The sequence below is a fragment of the Cibotium barometz genome, chromosome 61 (assembly GCF_041138505.1).
Source record: "Cibotium barometz isolate CiBa-2024 chromosome 61, ASM4113850v1, whole genome shotgun sequence".
NCBI classification, from domain to species: domain Eukaryota; kingdom Viridiplantae; phylum Streptophyta; class Polypodiopsida; order Cyatheales; family Cibotiaceae; genus Cibotium; species Cibotium barometz.
Window position 1 is genome coordinate 12,342,027 of NC_141106.1, and position 13,472 is coordinate 12,355,498.

Consider the following 13,472-nt stretch of genomic DNA (forward strand, 5'->3'; position numbering starts at 1 on the left):
CTGAAGAAACCACCAAGGATATCAGAGGCTCTCCACCAAACTCCTTCAATGGCTTTGATGATTCTTTTATGCATTCTTGGTGTTTTGCACCTGTGGTCTAGGGGTACCCCATTCAGGAAACTTGCACCTTGCTGCCAACTCATGCATAAACTCTGTATGGTTTGGCTAATGGTTCTTTGGTGGATTGCTAACCCGGACATTTGGATCCCAAATCCCACTAAAAAGATGTCAATTTTATGCAATCATGCACCTATGATGTGCAACTAACCCTAGGAACGAAAAGAGTTGAGACTGTCACGTGCATCCCACACTTGGATGCCACGTCGACATATCTGTACAGAGATGCAGGACCTAGGGTGGAAAACTAGTCCCATGTGAGCCCAGTCCGGGACGAGTCAGCCAGAGTTCCACTCCAGTCGTCCGAGGTTACGTGTGCATTGTCCTCACATGCGTCCAAGGTCAGGTGTGCATTGTCCTGCACATGAAATAGTGCCAGTCCGCGCTGTGAGTCTCCCTCTGGAATGATGTCAGTTGTTATGTATGTTTGGTCTGCGACCAGATGTCAGACGGCTGTGTAGATGTAGGTATGCATCAGGTCTGGGCACGGGGAAGGCTATGGGCCACCCCAAGGGGGCCAGGCAAGCCCCAGGACTTGCCCACCAGCCCAAGGAGAGGCTGGGCAGGCTGTCAGCCAGCATTGCAGGCCTGGGAAGCCCAGTCGGCCAGCCTCAAGGCTTGGCCAGACTGTGGGCTAGCCATGGGCAGCCAGCCAACCTGGCTGGGCAGCCCAAACAGGCTGCGCAGGACTGCCCAGCAGTCCATTGATTGGGCAGCCTGGCCAGCCATTAAGGCAGTGTGAATGCGCATATCTTCTCAGCATTTAAATGCTATTAAACAGGTCGTGGAGGGAAATTCAACCAGCCGACCAGCATAGTGAAGGGGTATAAATACCCAAGGTATATTTCAGTTCAATCATCTCATAATTCACAAAGTGCTGCAGCTACTCAAGGGCCAGGACAGCCAAGGGTGAAGGTTTGAAGGTCAAGGGCAGAGATCTATCTCAGCCAAAACAGGTTCAGTCAGTCTTTTATTTTCAGATTTTGCATCATTCTAATAAAAGCAAATACACCATTCGTGGTGGGGGCCCTACAAAGGGTATTAAGGACCCAATACTGTGTCCTCTTCTCCCTCTCTCTCTCTCTCTCTATTTTTCTACACATCTACATTCAGTTTTGTGCATTAATTTCGTCGCGACAAGTGTGCTGATTTCTGAGCATTGAAGTTACTAATCTTCCCCGAAGCTTCCGCATGTTATAGTGGTACCAAAGCCTACTTCAAGTGTAAAGATTCAGCAAGAAACCAGAAATTTTTTCTCGCTCGTGTGGTTGGTTTTTAGACTCCAGCGGACCACCCCTTTCGGAGTGACTCCTGTCCCTCGAAGGACGGTAGGTTTCAGCCTCCGGAAGTCTCCCACACACAAGCTTCGACGACGAGAGAGACCAAGAACCTTGGGACCTAAGTGCACCAGGCAGCCCAGCTAGGGCATCAGGCATGAGTGTTAAAGAGATGTTCCAATAGATGATGCAAGCAATCGCAGACGAGAGTACCAAGTTGAAAGAGCAGAAGGCACAGATACTGGCTCTGGAAGAGCGCACCTGTTATCCAGCACCGCGTTCTCCGTCTCCTCCTCCCTCTCCTTCCGTATCCCAGCTTCCAGATCCTCTACACAGGGACCCTCTCGAAGGGTCACGACCGCAGCCGAGTTCGATGCTTGCGTTGCAGATGCGTGCATTAGAGATCCAACAACGTGAAGACGAAGCCATGCGACGTGTGGAACATGAGCGATACCTTGCGGCTTTGGGTGCAAGACTGACACCAGCGGCTTCCTCAAATCATTTTCCCGAGAAAATGAATTTCAGTAAGTATAATGGCAAACTCAACCCCACAACTCTTTATTCATGGTTGCATCAATTTGAAGCTTACTTTGCCACAGTTAGAAAGAATGATACTAACAGGATGATCTTAGCCAGTTGGTACTTGGAAGGTGAGGCCATTCCTTGGTGGACCCAGTGGGCTCATGCCCACACCAGATTAGATATGGCAGCTTATGTTTGGGACGAGTTTGTCCGCGACCTTAAGCAGCTGTTACTACCGCCCCATTACCTTGAGCAACTCGAAGATGAGTTTAGGGAAGCGCATCAGAACGCGCGTCCAATCCTTCAGTTTGCCAACAGAATTTCGAACTTATGTTTGCAATTAGGCTTATCTGATACGAACAAGAAAGGGCAATTTCTGTATGGCCTTGACACGCAAATCCAGTGGGAAATACATATGTTTAGGCCAACCACCTTCGAAGACGCACTCTCGGTTGCGCAAAGTGTTGAAAGGAAGCACAATGGTGGCAAGCCCAAGACTTCCCAGCCAACTACTTCCAAGGTTACCACCTCGAGGGAAAAGGCCAGAACCAGATGGGATCTTCCCCAGGACAGAGCATAGGAGCCTCTGGCTCCAAGAACTTGACCAATGTGCCCAAGCTTAATCCAGACCAAAAAGCGGAGGGAGGCAAGACAGGTGGCAAATTGAGTGCTAAGGAGATTGCTCAGTACAAGGAGAAGGGTAGGTGTTTCTTTTGTCATACAAAAGGACACTTCTCAAGAGTGTCCTAAGAAGACTACCGCTTCAAAGACCGCCGCCTCAGCCTCCACAGCTTCCGTGGTGAGCCCAACTCCCACACAGACCCCAGTGGTTGTCCCTAGTTCTTCGAATCCCAATGCTTCAATTGGAGCAATCATTAGCCGGGAGCTCGAAGATAAGTAGAAGGGCACCCATGAGCACGAGTATGAGCGCAACGAATTACTCAAGACCTTTGGCTACATAGGTGGCCAGAGAGTCGTCATCTTGTTTGAGAGCAGCAGCACGGAGGACATGGTCACAAAACAGGCCGCTCGGCGTGCCCATTTCGTCCCGACTTCGGTGGAAAAGCAAGTTGAGGGTTTTAGCACAGGCATGACAACGAGCATCAAGCATGAAGCTCTAGGTGCTAAATTAGTTATTCAGGGCATAGAATTGTTAGAAGTCATCTCCTGTCTTTACCAGACATCAGGGCCTCTGTTGTGGGTGTGCCTGCCCTTTGTAGGTGTTTTCTCATTTTTCCTCACTCCCCGTAATTTTTCCCCCATTTTTCCCTATTTTTCTGTGGCTTGGGTGACAGCCCTGTGGTGGTAGGAGGACCTCTGATGCTGGCCGCCTGCATTTGTTCATGCTGGTGCTGGCTGATTGTTTTGCTTCATGTCCATGACCTCCCACATGTGCTGGCCGACACCCCTGCAGCTGGCCGACTGGTTTTTTGGCTGGTCGTGGAGGTATAGTGTCTGTCGGCTGCCTCTGGAACAGGCCGACTGCACTATGGGGCCATATAAAATGGCCCCCAAGTCCCTTGTCACATTCATCTTGTATCATTCCGAGATCTTGTGTATATAGAGCAGAGTTACACGCCTATCTCTCTACTTCTCTTGTGCTGTCTATTTTCTGCACTCTACTTGCTCTTGTGTTTCCAGATTTTGCCATCATCTCCGCTGCGTATTCTGACAAGAGTTTGTGCATGATTTTATGGTTGCCCCTCTTGTAGGAGCAGACATAATATCGGGCATTCAATGGTTCCACAAGTTCCTTCCTGATGTCAAGTGGGACAAGCACACTTTCCAGATTAGACGGAATGTGTCAAACGCCCCAGTGACCATTAAGTGTGAGCCTGGGATTCCGAACTTTCCGCTCAAAAGCCACTTGCAAGCTAAACAAGCAATCAGGAAAGGCGCACATTGTGCCATGATATACATCCAGACTGCCCAGACGGTGGCTAGTGCTTCCGAGAAATATTTGGCTCTCCATGAAAAGTTCCAGAAGATTTTTCTTCGGGACAATCTCCCTCCCCAGCTCCCCCTGTCCAAACCGGAGGACCACAAGATCGATCTCCTCCCTGGCTCGGAACCCCCGAGCAAATTTTCCTATCACCTTTCCAAGGCAATGGAATCAAAGTTGGACCGCCAACTCCAAGAATCGTTGCAATCTGGTTTCATTCGCCCCAGCGTGTCACCATTGTTAGAAGTCATCTCCTGTCTTAATCAGACACCAGGGCTTCTGTTGTGGGTGTGCCCGCCCTGTATAGGTGTTTTATCATTTTTCCTCACTCCCCGTATTTTTTCCCCGTTTTTCCATGGTGTGGATGGATGCCACATGTTGGCAGGAGCCCATGGTGCTGGCCGACTACACCTCATGTGCTCCTGGTGGCTGGCCGACTGCCTATGTTGCAGTCGTGGAGGTGCTGATGCTGGCCGACCTGCTTTCTACAGTTGTGGAGACATTTTCTGCTGGCCAACTGCTTAATGCAGTCGTGGAGAGCCCTCAAGCGCTGGCCGACTGCATCCATGGGGCATATAAATAGGCCCCATGCTCCTCACCATTTCTCATTCAGTTTTGTACGGGATCTTGTGTATAGAGAAGAGTTTACATGCCTATCTCTCAGTGTCTCTTGTGCTGTCTATTTTCTACTCTACTTGCTCTTGTGGACCCAAGTTTGGTTATCATTTCCACTACATATTTTGACATGATATCAGAGCCCTAGGCTCTTGATAGATCTTGGGAGTTTTCTGAGCAAGAGGGGGATAGTTAAGTTGCTAATTGGTGGACTGTTTTGGACCGTTCGGGAAGAGAAATTGCAAGAGTAAGGCGGGCTAAGGTGCTGGCCAGCCACTTACAGTTTAAGGTTTTTTTTTCCCACCCACCCACCCTTTTTCAGTTTAATCCACGCGATGGCAGATTTGTTAGAGATGGCTGAGAAGCACGTGAAGATCCCGACTCTCCCCACGTTCCCTATGGACCGTCAGTTGGACGGGAACAATTACGGCATCTAGAAGGTCATGATGGAGTCTGTGCTGGAGTCATATGACCTTGCTGATTTCATCGTCATCGGGGTTCCACGGCCGGAAGCAGAGGAAGGGGAGTTACTGTCGATGAAGGAGGACCGAGAGGCACAAGCACACATGTGGGATCGTGTCAACGCCAGGGTCCGGTCATTTATTTTCCTCAACTGCACACCATAAGTGATCAATCATGTAAAGCACATGACGCTGGCCAGAGGCATATGGCAGCACTTGGCTTCTCTTTATAACAGGGTATCACCCATGAAAAGGATCTCCTTGGAAGCATAGTTATGACCTTGCTGATTTCATCGTCATCGGGGTTCCACGGCCGGAAGCAGAGGAAGGGGAGTTACTGTCGATGAAGGAGGACCGAGAGGCACAAGCACACATGTGGGATCGTGTCAACGCCAGGGTCCGGTCATTTATTTTCCTCAACTGCACACCATAAGTGATCAATCATGTAAAGCACATGACGCTGGCCAGAGGCATATGGCAGCACTTGGCTTCTCTTTATAACAGGGTATCACCCATGAAAAGGATCTCCTTGGAAGCATAGTTTCCAGAAACGGCGTTTCTGGAGCACCGAAACGCCGAAACGTTTCGGAAACGTTTCCAAAAACGGAAACGGCGTTTCCAGCTTTTATTTTTTTCCAGGGTTCAAAAACCCACGTGCTCTCTTCGCCGGCATTTTTCGCTTCTTTCCGCCGCCTGTTTGGAGCTGCTCTAGCCATCTACCTTGCCCTCTACTCCTCTACCTCCACATCAGCCCTCTACCACGCCCTCTACCTCTCTACTTGGGGCCTCCACCTTTGCCATCTAAGCTCTACCAAGCAAGAAGGAGTCACACCTTGCTCGCAGCCTGCAGGACCAGAAAAACAGCCTCCACTTCTCGAATCTCTCCGAGTCTTCCGACCTCGAACCGCACAAGTAAGTTAAGTAACATGGCTCGGACTCCGGATCCTTTTTGGCAGCATGTGGAGCAAGTGGGGGCTTATGCAGGATCTGGTGGCTCCAGGAAATGGAGATGTAAATATTGTGGGTTGGTCAAAACGGGGAGTGTCACCCGTGTGAAGGACCATCTTGCTCATGTTCCAAACAAAGATGTAGGGCCATGCCCCTCTGTTCCTCTAGATGTTCGGAAAAGCCTTGAAATGTGGAGGCAAAAGCGTTTTGCCGTTCCCGAAGAGGAAGTATCTACAGCAATGGGTGGTCAAGAGCATGAAGCTAGTTCAAGTCAAGCAGCAGCAGCAAAGAGGGCCAGAGGCAGAGACACAGGATCAGATTTCTCCTCTACCTCAGTGTCGGGTGTGCATGCAAGGAGGACTCCTTTGCCAGGTGATGTATCACATTCACAAGACACCCCTCCAATAAATACTGTACAAAGGGCTAGCATCCAAGCAGGATTTCAAAAGCAAGCAATTGCAGAGGCAACTAGGGAGCTCACCCGGATGTTCATACGGTGTGCCATTCCCTTTCATGTGGCCAAGACAAATCAATGGAGGAAGACCATGAGGGCCATCAGCCGCATTGGATGCGAGTGGGATGGCCCTACATCTGAGGCTCTGCGGACACGAGAGCTAAAGCGGGAAAAATCATGCATAGAAGTGCAGCTAGAGCCCTTGAAGGAAACATGGAAAAAGTATGGCTGCACTATATTGTGTGATGGGTGGTCAGATGTACGCAGGAGAAATGTATACAATGTTTTGGTGTCATGCTGCAAAGGCACTATGTTTTTGAAAGCCATTGATGCCTCCCTCCCAGGTCTCACAGTTACAGGTGCATTTATTTGGACACATATAAGGGAGGCTATAGTGCAATTTGGGCCTGAGAATGTTGTGCAGGTGGTGACAGATAATGGAAGTAATTGTAAGTCTATGGGCTCTATGCTAGAGGATGAATTTCCAGCCATTGTGTGGACCCCTTGTGCATCACATAGCCTCGACTTATTGATTGAGGACATAGGTCAAATACAATGGGTTGAAGCCATCTTTTGCACCACACGAAGCATGGTGAAGTTTGTGAAGAAGAGGCCAAAAGTCTTGAGCATGTATCGGGCCTACAGCACTCTTGAGCTATTGCAGCCTGCAGCCACCAGATTTGCATACATGTTCATTGTGCTTGAGAGACTCCTACGAGTCCGCAGAGAGTTGGTACGCACTGTCTACTCAAATGAATGGCTAGAGTGGGATGAGAGAGAGAGCCCCAAGGCAAGAGCTTTTGTGCGTGATGTCATGAGAGAGGAGTGGTGGGTAGAGGTTGAGGGGTTGATCAAAACTCTCAACCCCATCTACACAGTGTTACGCATTACAGACATGGAGGGCAGTACTCTAGGCCTTTTATACGAGTACATGGACAAGATTGGGGAGGCTCTCAACAAGCAAGACTACTTGAGAGCAGAGCAGTAAGTCTCCTCAGTCATGGCTACCCTTGCTTTACTTCTTATCTTTATTTTACTCTTGAGTTTTTACATTGGTCTCGACTCTTGACTCTTGTTTTTTGTCCTTTTTTATCTTATGGTTTGATCTCTAAAGGGTTGATGAAATCAAGGCTGTGTGGAATCGGCGATGGGATTGGTTTCACAGGCCGATTCATGCAGTAGCACATGTATTGCATCCTTTGTGGCGAGATGAGGAGCAATACGAGAACGAGGAGCTAGAAGAAGGCTTCATGACATACATGAGGAACATGACATCCGGTAATGTGCACATGCTGAAATGTATAGAGGATGATCTCTTGGCCTTTCGCAACCAGACATGGAGCTTTGGTCGAGAGACTGCAAAGCTTCGAGAGACTCAGCTACAGCCTGTCTCATGGTGGGAGAAGTATGGAAATTGTGCTCCCACGCTGGTAATTCACTACCCTTAACTACAGTTTACATAGTACACTATACAATGTGCATCTTTCTTGTTTCCACTTAGTTCTAATTTCTAATTGTATGTGCATTTCAATAACAGAAACGCATCGCCATTCGAGTGCTCTCACAGGATTGCAGTTCGGGTCCATGTGAGAGGAATTGGAGCACTTGGGCCCTCTTCCATACAAAGAAGAGGAATAGGCTGAGTACCGCTCAGCTAGAGCGGTTGGTGTTTTGTCATTGCAACCTCCAGCTCCTTGAGAGGAATGCCCGACATCCGGAGCCTTCACAGGTGAATGTGGATAAGATCGACATCATGAGGGAGAGGTTCATCCCAGAGATCCCACGGAATGAGCGTGATATGTACACCTTGCTTTATGAGGAGCTGACAGTGCCGAGCCACAACACCCGCTGCACCACCCATTCTCAGAGGCAGAGGGGGGGATCCATCGCTTCCACTTCAGCAGAGGCAGAGGACCATGATCCTACCATTTCTTCATCTGAGCCTGACTCTCATGAGTCGGAGGATGACTCCTCCATGGATGATCTTGATGAGTGATTTTTGGAGCACTTAGCTCTAGGATTTTGTCATGCCAGCAGCTGCTGCCAGCCTGCCAGCCACATGGATATTTTTTGATCATGTTTTGTATTTACTATAGTCTATACATATGGATTATGGATTATGGATGATGGATGATGGATGATGGATCTTGTTTTGTATTGACTCTTTTGAGGCTTGAGCCTACAGTTGTCATTTCTGAATTTTGATCTATCATTTGAGTCTTTGACATTGAACTTAAGCAAAGATGTATTTTTCAAGCTTTTGTAATGTTTTTATTAATTATATATGTATGTATTAAACCCTAAAACCGAAACTCCGTTTCCCCGTTTCTTTCCGAAGGCCGAAACTCCGAAACTCCGTTTCCCGCCGTGCTCCGCACCCCCGTTTCCGAAACTCGTGGAAACTATGCTTGGAAGTGCAGATGCGGGTTATGAACCCTGCAAAGTCCTCGACGATGCGAGAACACATTAACAAGCTGGAGGCCCTTCAGCAAGAAGTCCTCCAGGCTGGGAAGGAGATATCATCTGAAGACATGGCCATCACTTTGCTGTCCCACTTGCCTGCTCAGTATTCTGCTTTCTGCTCCTCGTTGATTACGAGTGGCAGGCTCAGCACCATTACCTAGGAGGAGCTTGTGCCAATGGTCTTGGACCAGGAGGAACGTTCCACGAACCCTCCTCACAGCGGCGGTTCAGAGGCCTTAACTGGCCAACGGTCGAAAGGCCGGAATAACAAGGGCAAAGGGAAGGCTTCACCGGAGAAGTCTTCTGAGAAGAAGCCTGACTCAGAACGAGAGAAGCTGAAGGCCGAAAGATCCTGCAATGATTGTGGCGAGAAAGGCCACTATTGGAGGAAGTGTCCTAAGCGGACTGGAAAGAGTGCTGATTCCTCAGCCTCAGCTGCAAAGACTCCTGCATTTGTGCACTTAGAGATGATGGACTCCGACGCTTCATCGTCTTCGAGCGAGGAGGCAGTTGGCTTCACCGCGAAGGATACCCGGGAATGGATTCTTGACAATGGTGCTTCTAGGCATATGACTCCGTCCCGTGACTTCTTTTTGGATCTGAAACGGCAGTCAGGTCGCATCTTTATTGGCGACAACTCCACTATTCCGATACACAGTGAGGGCCGAATGGAGATTATTCCCGACGGCAAGGGGGGCAAGCATGCTTCCCGTGTTCTTTATGTCCCTGCTCTGGGTTTTCATCTTCTGTCAGTGCATGAAGTATGCAAGACTGGCTTTCGGGTGGAATTTGAGGAGCATTCAGTTGCTCTACAGGACCCTGAGACTCGCCAGGTTGTTTGGGAAGGCGGTGTGGAGAATGGTATCTACAAGCTCTCTGCACTCTCCTCCTTGACAGGTTCTCAAGTCGGAGATTTGTGGCACTTTCGTTTTGGCCACTTAAATGTGGATGCATTGCGGCGAGCTTTCCGAGACCAAATGGTGGTTGGCTTGCCAGATATTGGCAGTGGGCAAGGGCGTTGCAGTTCTTGCATACGTGGTAAGCAGCACAGGGAATCCTTTCCGAAGCAGGCTTCCATGCGGGCTTCGAAACCATTGGAGTTGATTCACAGACTTGTGTGGACCTCAGTAGAGCAGACACCATCTTTGGGAGGATCTCTCTACTTTATGCTGCTTGTTGATGACTGTACCAGATTCACGTGGGTCTACTTTCTTTCCCAGAAGGACCAAGCTTTTGCACGGTTCAAGGATTGGCACGTGATGGTGGAGAAAGAGTCTGGATTTCAGGTAAAGACTCTCAGGGCTAACAAAGGAGGTGAATTCTCCTCGACTGTATTTCTCAGATTTTGTGCAGATCATGGCATCAAGAGGGAACTGGCCAATACAGAATCGCCTTCGGAGAATGGAGTTGTAGAACGCAAGAACAGGACTATGGTGGAGATGGCGAGGACCATGCTGGAGCATCGTGATCTTCCTCGTCCACTTTGGGGAGATGCTGTGGCAACGGCTGTCCATACCCTCAACTGATCTCCGACGACTTCAGTACCTCATATGACTCCATTTGAGGCATACTTTGGTAGGAAACCTGATGTCTCGCACTTCCGTGTTTTTGGGAGTGATGCGTATGTACATATTCCGAAGAAGCAGAGGGGGAAGCTTGACTCCAAGTCCCGCACGCTTGTATTTGTGGGGTATAATTCTCTTTCCAAGGGATACAGATTGTATGATCCAAACAGGAACGAGATTGTTGTCAGCCGGGATGTGGTCTTTGACGAGCATGTTCCAGTATCCACTGTCGAGGAGCCGCCACTTCTTGGAGATCCAGAGGAGTCTGATGATGATTCCCAGACCATTATTCCAGTTGATCAACCTCAGTCAGTACAGGGGGTTGAGCCCGCAGCTGGAGTAGAGCCCCCCCAACCACAGGAGGCTCCACGATCTGTTCAAGTACCTAGGTGGTTGTTAGACACCCTTCGGGAGTCCGGTGTCACGGAGTTACCCTCCGAGTGGACCACAGAGGACGGCCCTTGAAGATCACACAGAGTCCGAGATAAAAGCAATACAGCGGAGCTTCTTCAGGTAAACTATGCTCTGATGTCTCGTATTATGCAGGACAAGGAGCCCACTTCCGTCAAGGAAGCCCTTTCACAGGATACTTGGAGGAAAGCCATGCAGGTGGAACTTGATGCCATTGAGAAGAACAACACATGGGAGTTGGTACCAAGGCCGTCGAAACGGTCAGTCATTGGTGTCAAATGGGTCTTTAAGACCAAATATGCATCTGATGGGTCGGTGAACAAACACAAAGCCAGACTTGTGGCTAAAGGTTATGCTCAACGGCCAAGCATCGACTACGAGGATACCTTTGCACCGACAGCACGGATGTCCACGATTCGGACCATTCTTCCCCTTGCTTCTTCTCAGAGGTGGCCCGTGTATGAAATGGATGTAAAATCTGCGTTCCTTAATGGTGACCTGCAGGAGGAGGTGTATGTTGAGCAGCCTCCAGGCTTTATTGTTCCAGGATCAGAAGGGATGGTTTACAGGTTACGTAAGGCCTTGTATGGTCTTAAGCAGGCTCCCAGGGCTTGGAATCAGAAGATTGATTCCTTCTTTGTTCGGACTGGATTTCAGAGATTGGTTGCAGATCCTAACCTGTATCTCTTTCGGGAACGCGGCATGGTCACGATTATCATCCTTTATGTGGATGATCTCATTCTCACCGGCGGTCATGTGGAGCACATTGGTGTGACAAAGGCTGCCTTGTCAAAGGAGTTTGAGATGACCGACTTAGGCTTACTCCACTTCTTTTTGGGATTGGACATCTGGCAGACCCAGAGGGGGTTTTTTGTCTCTCAGCAGCGGTATGTTCATGAGTTGCTTGAGGCCTTTGGGATGGAGAACTGCAAGCCTATTACTTCGCCGATAGACCCAAACACAAAGTTAACCGTTAATGATCCTTGTGAGCCAGTTGATGCCTCGCAGTACCAGAAGTTGGTTGGTTCATTGATCTGGTTGCTAAACACCAGATTGGACTTGAGCTTCTCCGTGGGGCTGTTGAGCTCTTTTATGCAGACGCCATTGAAGTCTCATTGGGACGCAGGATTGCGGATCTTGCGGTGTCTGCAGGGTACGAAGGATCTAGGACTCTTTTACACAGGAGGGGATGGAGTCAGACTCCACGGTTGGAGTGACTCAGATTGGGGAGGAGATCCAGACACGAGGAGATCTACTTCAGGATACTGTTTTACCCTCAGCTCAGGAGCAGTTTCTTGGAGCAGCAAGAGGCAGCCAACTATTGCCCTCTCTTCGACAGAGGCAGAGTACCGGGCTGCTTGTGGTGCTGCTTGTGAGGTTGTGTGGCTGCGGAGACTACTAGGCGAGATTGGGTTTCCACAGAAGGAGCCCACAGTCATCCAGTGCGATAACCAGAGTTGTATAGCTATTGCTCGGAACCCGGTCTTCCATGCCCGGACCAAGCACATAGAGATACAGTATCACTTTGTACGTGAGAAGATCTTGGCTGGTGACATCTTGCTACTTTTTTGTTCGACCGAGGACAATGCGGCGGACCTCTTCACGAAGTCTCTACCTCAGGCTACGCTCAGGCGGCACTCCAGCTCCCTTGGGTTGATTGCTCAGCTAGGAGCTGAGAGGGGGTGTTAGAAGTCATCTCCTGTCTTAATCAGACACCAGGGCTTCTATTGTGAGTGTGCCCGCCCTGTATAGGTGTTTTATCATTTTTCCTCACTCCCCGTATTTTTTCCCCATTTTTCCATGGTGTGGATGGATGCCACATGTTGGCAGGAGCCCATGGTGCTGGCCGACTGCACCTCATGTGCTCCTGGTGACTGGCCGACTGCCTATGCTACAGTCGTGGAGGTGCTGATGCTGGCCGACCTGCTTTCTACAGTCGTGGAGACATTTTCTGCTGGCCGACTGCTTTATGCAGTCGTGGAGAGCCCTCAAGCGCTGGCCGACTGCATCCATGGGGCATATAAATAGGCCCCATGCTCCTCACCATTTCTCATTCAGTTTTGTACGGGATCTTGTGTGTATAGAGAAGAGTTTACACGCCTCTCTCTCAATGTCTCTTGTGCTGTCTATTTTCTGCACTCTACTTGCTCTTGTGGACCCAAGTTTGGTTATCATTTCCGCTGCATATTTTGACAGCCATTGGCAGCACCGATCCTGTTTGTCAAGAAAAAAGATGGATCTTCTCATTTGTGTGTCGATTATGGTGCACTCAATAAGCTGACTATCAAGAGTCGATTCCCGATGTCTCCAATAGATTATATTCTTGAGAGGCTGAATGGCACTAAGGTGTTCTCGAAACTCGATTTGAAGAGTGGGTACCACCAGGTGAGGATTATGGAGGGGGACATCCCCAAGACAACCTTCCGTACTACGGAACGGACCCACTATGAATTTGTGGTCATGTCTTTTGGCTTGACGAACGCCCCAACCACATTCAATCGCATGATGATGCGTGTGTTCCGAGAATTGATTGGAAAGTGTGTGTTCATTTTTCTGGACGACACTAGTATTTTCAGCTACGGTTGAGCAACATGACATTGATGTGGAGAAAGTCTTGAAGTTGCTGAAAAGCAACGAGCTCTACATCAATGAGAAGAAGTAGGAATTTTATTTGTTTGAGGTTCATTACCTCGAATA

General features: G+C 49.2%; 1 protein-coding gene across 1 annotated transcript; it reads left to right on the forward strand.

Annotated features, from left to right (window-relative positions):
- Positions 1 to 5,573: 5,573 nt before the first annotated feature.
- Positions 5,574 to 8,738, forward strand: LOC147604556 (uncharacterized). Its single transcript, XM_086794964.1, has 3 exons — positions 5,574 to 7,320; positions 7,451 to 7,766; positions 7,874 to 8,738. Exons 1-3 carry the CDS (start codon positions 5,861 to 5,863, stop codon positions 8,330 to 8,332), a joined length of 2,235 nt encoding a protein of 744 aa, XP_086651090.1. The 5' UTR covers positions 5,574 to 5,860; the 3' UTR covers positions 8,333 to 8,738.
- Positions 8,739 to 13,472: the final 4,734 nt, after the last annotated feature.

Excerpts from the sequence above, each read along its gene's own strand:
- LOC147604556 (XM_086794964.1), top strand. The coding sequence starts at position 5,861 with ATGGCTCGGACTCCGGATCCTTTTTGGCAGCATGTGGAGCAAGTGGGG. Across the intron at positions 7,321-7,450 it reads GACTACTTGAGAGCAGAGCA|GGTTGATGAAATCAAGGCTG; the intron begins GTAAGTCTCCTC and ends TGATCTCTAAAG. Across the intron at positions 7,767-7,873 it reads GAAATTGTGCTCCCACGCTG|AAACGCATCGCCATTCGAGT; the intron begins GTAATTCACTAC and ends TTTCAATAACAG.